This window comes from Numida meleagris, chromosome 1 (genome assembly GCF_002078875.1).
Source record: "Numida meleagris isolate 19003 breed g44 Domestic line chromosome 1, NumMel1.0, whole genome shotgun sequence".
Lineage (NCBI taxonomy): Eukaryota > Metazoa > Chordata > Aves > Galliformes > Numididae > Numida > Numida meleagris.
In genome coordinates this window covers 176802291-176809309 of record NC_034409.1, presented here as the reverse complement: position 1 = coordinate 176809309, position 7019 = coordinate 176802291, and the positions used below count along the sequence as shown (strand labels likewise).

The window sequence follows — 7019 nt, the reverse complement described above, 5'->3', positions numbered from 1 at the left end:
ATCCTTACACTATATATTAAGCACTCAGTCCTTGGGAAGGATGCAATATCTGGGGCAGAGATGTGACTAACCACAAGCAGGTATTATGGTAATGATGCAACATACAATAGGTTTGAAATCTTTACCACACAATAATTATAAAAATATTTTTTTCTGGCACCTGTAATTGCACTGACCTTAACAAACAACGATGTTTGATTAATCATCCCTGCTCCCTCTGAACATGACATAGCTGTCATATTTGTCTTTTAGTTGGAGAAACTCAGAAACAAGATTAAGGATTAACTGTGTACCAGGACTGCCATAATACTTTCAGACCAAGTGAAAGGAGCCTTATGACAAGAGAAATGTTGATAGTTGGATACCAAAGAGGCAGCAGATTTTACAGTCAACCCGTCAAAAGAAGGTGCAGCAATTCTGCTGATGTGTGGATCACTTGGAGGAGGCACTCTTGTATTGTCTTAAAGATCGAACCTCAGTCCTGCAAATGACCTGCAAAACATTTGTAATCAATCTTTGTCATCCTGAATTGAACAGTTTTAAGACCGCTGGTTTTTGTTTTTGTTTTTGTTTTCTACCACAGCTGACTGTGATTGCCAAGAGGACAGCAAAGATGTACGTTACCCAAGCAACTCAGCCTGCCCAGCACACTTGTCCTCTGAAAAACGCTGCCTGCTTCAGACTACTGTCACTGCATTCACTCACTACAGTAGTATTTGTTTTCCTGGGTCCCATGCTGGAATATGAGTGAAATACTGTTTGATTTTCAGCAGTGTGCAAAATACACTGCTGTTCAAACAGCAGCCTGAAACCAATGCTTTGTGTGAGTGGCTTCAGATACAATGAAAAAGTAAATACCAGTTGAACATAGTATTTTATTTATCCAAAACCTGCAGTGGTTCATAAGTCTACTGTGTATGTTCTCCACCAGCTCACTCTAAACATATTTTCTTAAACTGTATGCCCTACTGACGTGTGATTACTCCTTTACCAGAAAGGCTGATGCAAGCATCTGGCTACCTGGCAGTATGCTTGGAGAGGATTTTCTATTTTGAAATGGCTTATTCAAATCCAATGGAATACAGTGAGCATTGCACAGGCAGATGAAAAAGTAAGCATTGTGTTAGTATCGATGATTTATAGGGCAGAAAAAAGGGAGGAGTTGTGTACCATTATGTGGCCAGTTCTGAAGATGAATTCTAGGGTAGCTCTGGGGGATGAGCCATGATAGATTTCAGTGATAGTAGGTGTAAGCTGAGTTATCAGAGGTGGAAAGTCAGAGATGTAACTTTTTTCCTCAGTTGAATCTGCCAATTAAACCTTAGTTCATTTCCAAGCCTAAGTTATAAATATGTATACATACATATATACATACATATGTTTGTTTGCTTGTTTCCTTGTTTGTGGCTATGCGCGTGTATAAAGAAAATACCCAGGTCAGAGTTGGGACAACTTTACAGAAGATAAATACATTCTGTAAAACAAAATGACAACAAGCTGAGTTGGTAGGATGGGGAAGTATATATATGTAGCTCCTGAAGTATCTCGAAGATCATTAGTCTTAGCTAAGAGTAGAAGTGTAGAGAGACACTGTATTTCAAGGACGAGCACACACAATTCCAAAACAGCATTGTATTTTAATCTGTACGAAATCTATTATTTGACAACCATGCAGTGTAGCACACAGAAATAGGTGTAAAGGGCATAATTCCTATTAAGTATCTGAACAACTTTTTTTTTGTTTTCTTACAAAGTAGATGTTTAGTCGCATATAAACAGAAATCTCAGAGACAATAAACATCTCCTGGTAAAGCTATTACACCTAATGCTACAGCTGGATCAATGTCCTCTCGGTCACTTTCAGCAACTTTCCCAATTGCTATCTTTTTCTCCCTGTATGATATCTGGTTGCCAAACTACTAGCTGAAGATAATTAATTAACCTTATCTTGTTGGTGTTGCCAGTTTTGGTGCACTGCATTCCAGTTAAAGTTCAGTTCTACTTAAGAGCACAATGGGAAAAGAAGCTCTCTCCTCACTGGGGAGGTTATGTTGTTTACTGTGAGCCATTTCCAGCTAGAGTTTCACTAGTACAAGACTGATTTACACAATGCATTTGTTTTCTAGCATAGATCACACATATGGCCTTACACTATAGGCTCACAAGGTCTGCAGGATGTAACTGATAGCAAAGGCAGTGTAACAGATTGAAAAACAACCTGTGGCAGAAGGCTAAAATGCTTACAGTAGCTCCCAGCTATTAAATGTATTATTGCTGCATTCGTTTTCTACTGCGGTAAACAGATTTTCATCAGACATGTCAGGCACATGTAAGTAATACAGAAAATGGACACTACAAATGTCCTTTAATTATGATTTCAGAAAAAAATAAAAATCTAGTTGTTACAAAAGAAATGTAATACTAGAGCACTGGGAGTGTAGATAGTTTGTTCTCTTTGTACTTGTACACAGAACAATGCAGGAACTTTACCAAGCACAAACCCAATATGTGCTAAGCTTTGTTATTTAGAGTTGAATTAAGGATGTTTTCACAGAGCAAGTTTCCAGTTCAGCTCATCATTAATGACTTCACATTTTTTTTGTTCATACTTCTAAGGATGCAGTCTTTTTTTTTTCCCTGTTACTACGTTTGATGAACGACTTCCATCTGCAGTCAGTTTGTAACACTGGATAAGCACACGAGCAGTGGCAGCCTGCTTGTGCTCCACTTCCAGTGCACAGCGAAAGGTCATGAGTCTTAATTCAGGCAGCTTTGTTTATCCAGAAGTGATAAAAGTATTTGAGGAGATGGCTGCAAAAAGAGAACCTAAGGTAACTAGCTTTCCTCCCAAATGAAGGAGCATTATTAAAGCTAAAGACGAAGAGTCAGTTTACTGGAACTGTATTCAGTGGGCAAGCACTAAGGAGGTACACTGCATTGCTGCATCTGCTGGTATAGCTGCCAATGACAGGCATAAAACAGAACATGTTTTGAGATTGCTCTGGAGAGATGAGACTGACTCACATAGTTCAAGTTAATTATGTACAATTTACAACTCAGCAATGTGAACATCAAGTTTTCAAGTTCCCCGATTTCTGATTGGGAAACTGCTATTTCAGCTGTGCAAGTTGTCTGTAATTCTTGCTGATCCTATGGTAACAAGAGAAAAGGCGTTTCAGTCTCACTGTGTAGAATGCCACAGAGACCGGGAGTTGGTGCAGCTACTTAAAAGGTGCACCAAATCAGAACTGAAGGTTTTATGAAGAAAAGCTATACAGGATGAATAGGGAAGAAAAAAAAAAAAAAAAAGGCTGACAGAGCATCAATAGGTATGAGCTGCTGCTTATCATGTTATAGGTTTTGAAGGTGTTTTCCCCTGGAAAATAACCAGAAGAACCAGAGCAAAACAACAAGGCAGTTTTTTGAACCTTACTGGGAAACAAACAAGCAAACAAACAAAAAAAAAACACTGCTGAAGGAAGCCCAGTTGAGTAAAAGTCTCATCATCAAATAAAATCTACTGTACTGAGATCCTTCACAGCATGCTGGGGAGAAACAGAGCAGGAAAGCACAGTGCCCTGTCTCATAGGGAACAATCATTTGATGGAATCTGTTCGCAGTCCCTCTTTCTGTGTGGCACTAGACCTTCTCATTCCCACTTTTCAAAAAGTGACCATCGCAGCAGGAGGCATACTTGGAAAAGGTACAGGCCAAGAAAGCCAATCTCCCTATTTGTGAATACAGGAATACCAAACTAGATCACAGTCTTAAAACCTGCCTCAGTGGCAGCTTCCCAGAGAGACTATCATAAAAATATGTCCATTTACTTTTATCCTTTTCCTCAAGTGTGAAAATATTGCCAATTGTTTTCTGACACCTAAGTAAATTTTGAGGGGATCTGGGGAGCCAAGCAATCACGCAACAGGAGAACTATTTTAGAATTGTTGTTTTCCCAGATTCTTTCAGGCAAATTTTTATCACTAAGTAACACAACTCAGCCAGATTCAACATCATGCAGATCCCAGATACAGCAAGCATGAAAATAGTAAACGTGGTTTTCTCAGTAGGCCGAGACACAAAACAATCCACTGTGTTGGGGCAGGGCCAAGCATCACACTTCACCAGACGAGGCATCTGGTACCCATCGTACATGTAGTAGAACACGTACATGAAGACTGCTTCAAAGACGATCCTGAAGAAGATGCTGCTGGTGTATGTCCACCACAGGGGACCTCGAATGTGAATCTTTTCATTTTTCAGCTCTTCAATATTAATTTTCTCACCATTTCTGAAACGCTTTTTCTTCTCATGCCTGGTATAAGCCACGTGCATGGCTACCAGCAGTGCAGGGGTGGAAACGAAGATCAGCTGCAGGGCCCAGAGTCTGATGTGAGAGATGGGGAAAAAGTGATCATAGCAAACATTTCTACACCCAGGTTGAAGAGTATTGCAGACAAAATCTTGTTGTTCATCTCCCCAGACTCTCTCTGCAGCCACAACCAGGATCATGATACGGAAGATGAACAGGACTGTGAGCCATATCTTCCCAATGCTGGTGGAGTGTTTATTCACACCTCCCAAAACAGCCTGCAGAGATCCCCAATCCATCTTCTTTTCTGTGTCCTTTTACCTGCAAGATGACATAAAATACCGAATAATCACTTTCCGAGCAGCAAAGAATCATTTCCAAACTTTCTATAGGCAAGAGGATTTCCTAACAACTCCCTCAAGTCATAGGCAAATGCAAGTTACATTCATTAATTCTATCCTTGTATTTGTGGATTCAAACAACTTATTAGACTCTCTCCTTCCATATATTTATGTGAGACAAGCATACTTTCGTATTTTTCTAACTAGGCTTCAGGTAGGAAATAAGTTACACCTTTAGGTGTTTCCTCCCTGAATCCCCCAAGCCCTCTTTCCCTTTCTGTATAAGCTCTCAGAGCACTTCCCAAAGCAATAGAAAATGATATCATCACATGAAATAATCTTGACAAAACAAATTATTTTCATAGGATTTCTTTATCAATGCCACAGCCTTAGAAGGCCATGCTGTGCTTGCCTTGCCTCCAAGGTAAGTACTACTTTGCTATCTCCACCAGGAGATCTAACTCCTCCCAGATGCCTCCAGCAGGCCCCTAAGGCTGTCTGCTGCAGCTCAGATAGATCCTTTGCTTGGCAGAGCCTTCATCTCTAGTACAGCATTTGATTTCACTGTTGAGAAACCTCGAGTCAACTCTGTCACATACACAGCACCAACCAGCAGGCACAGGACAATTCTGCAGAGCCTGCCCTTCCACATTCATCGGTACCTCATCCAAAAAGGAGACTGCCAGAGCCAGAGGGCTGGCAGCATAAAGCCCTCAGCTAAAAAGTTTACGTTGATTTTCTAGATGCTATCACACTCCAGTTAAATAAGAGGTCAAACATCAGAGGAGTTCCATTTCTGTTCTCCTCCCTTCCTCCTGCTCTTGAAGGAAGTTCGCTGTTCACCCTCTGAGAATTAAGCTTAAGTTTTGCTGAAGGCAGAGCTCGGTCTCACGACTTGGCTTTCACTGCCCAGCAGCCATTTGTAAGTATCACTGAACCAGACAAAATGCTTCAAATCCACAGCCAGGAACCTGCATAGCTGGTCCAGCATCTTCCAGGGGCAGGGCTCAATCTGCCATTCAGAAGAGCTACACTATCTTTGAACGAGAGCTCCTGCTCCTCTTGGAGCTGGGAGTGTGCTTTATTGTGCTGGCAAAGTCTTTAAATTTGCTAATTCTCAGGTAACAGCAAAAGAAAAAGAGAGAGAGAGAACTCCTTTACCCTGCTGCAGTTACACCACCAGTGAGGGATGCACACAGCCGTGGTGCGAGGGCCCTGCCTGTACAGACAAGCCTCCAGGGAGGAGAGAGAGGTCAGGTCTACTGTCATGAGGAAAGGTTACACAGGGTAAGGAAAAAAAACAAAAGCCTCGAAAAAGGCGGCTGGAATTCCTCAGGTTTCTCGCGTTCCTGCTGCAGAATGGCAGCATTCTGTGTAGCTTTTTATGCCGATCCAAACTCACGGCTGTGATCAGATAACTGAGCTTTCTGTGAAGCATTTCCTCTCACCTGTCGCATAGACATTAAAACATAGAAATAAAAGGAACAAAATGGGGCCAACGAGGGCTGAAGGAAATTAACTATCTGATTTATATCCGAAAGGGACGAACAACCCGGGCTCCAGGTGTGGGCTCACATCGCGGTTCTGAAGCTGCAAACTTCGGAGGAAAAAAGAACACGGAACACGACGGGACACCCTCCTGCTCATCCCCGCCACAGAAACGCGCCGATCGGCTGCGGGGGGCACAGCAAACCCCGGGTCACGCCCCGCCTCCCGAGCGGCCGCGCACCGGGAGCTCCACAGCCCCGAGGCGTCACACTGGGGGTGGCAGGGCTCGGCGCGACCCCCGGGGCCCCCTCACCCCGAGCCCTCCGCGGCGGAGCCTCACCTGGAGCGGCACGGCGCGGCGCGGCACGGCACGGCACGGCACGGCACGGCACGGGTCCCGGGCTGCGTTGCCAGCGGACGGCCGGTCCCAGCCTCGCCGCCCCGCAGCTCTCGGAGCCCTCCCCGCTCCACCGCCGCCGCTTTTAACCCGCCCCGCGGCCGCCTCTCTCCGCCCGCGGGCGGGGCCGGGGTGCCCGTGGGGTGCTGCCGGCGGAGCGGGCCCGGCGGCCAGGTGCGGGGTAGCGAGCTGCGTGGCGGCCCACGGCCTTGGACTGCGACTGCTCGGGGGAGGGCTGCCCGGCGCCGCTGGCTCACGGCACGGGAAATCTTCGCTTCTAACAGCGCTGTGTGTGAAGCAGCTGGGCGGCGGTGGAATGCCGTGCCTATGGCTGCAGACATAACGAGGTCTTGTCCAGGGACATGAAAGCACCGCTGGAAACGGTGTGTTCGTGCGTTGAGGTGAAGATCTGTCCCGCGTATTGCACTTTGTGGCGTGTCTGGAAAGAGAAACGCTTTCATCAGGAGTGATGATTTAAATAAGC

The 7019-nt window shown here is 44.6% G+C and overlaps 1 protein-coding gene across 3 annotated transcripts; it reads right to left on the bottom strand.

Annotated features, from left to right (window-relative positions):
- Positions 1641-6598, bottom strand: LOC110389403 (gap junction beta-2 protein-like). Of its 3 annotated transcripts, none has more exons than XM_021379771.1 (2): positions 6479-6598; positions 1641-4630 (listed from the first exon to the last, which is right to left on the bottom strand). In XM_021379771.1, exon 2 carries the CDS (start codon positions 4606-4608, stop codon positions 3931-3933), a length of 678 nt encoding a protein of 225 aa, XP_021235446.1. In that variant the 5' UTR covers positions 4609-4630; positions 6479-6598; the 3' UTR covers positions 1641-3930. The 3 variants fall into 3 exon arrangements, with proteins under 3 accessions (XP_021235446.1, XP_021235437.1, XP_021235430.1); XM_021379762.1 differs by lacking the exon at positions 6479-6598 and adding an exon at positions 6099-6377; XM_021379755.1 differs by lacking the exon at positions 6479-6598 and adding an exon at positions 6226-6377.

Coding starts and splice junctions, on each gene's coding strand:
- LOC110389403 (XM_021379771.1), bottom strand. CDS start 4,608: ATGGATTGGGGATCTCTGCAGGCTGTTTTGGGAGGTGTGAATAAACAC.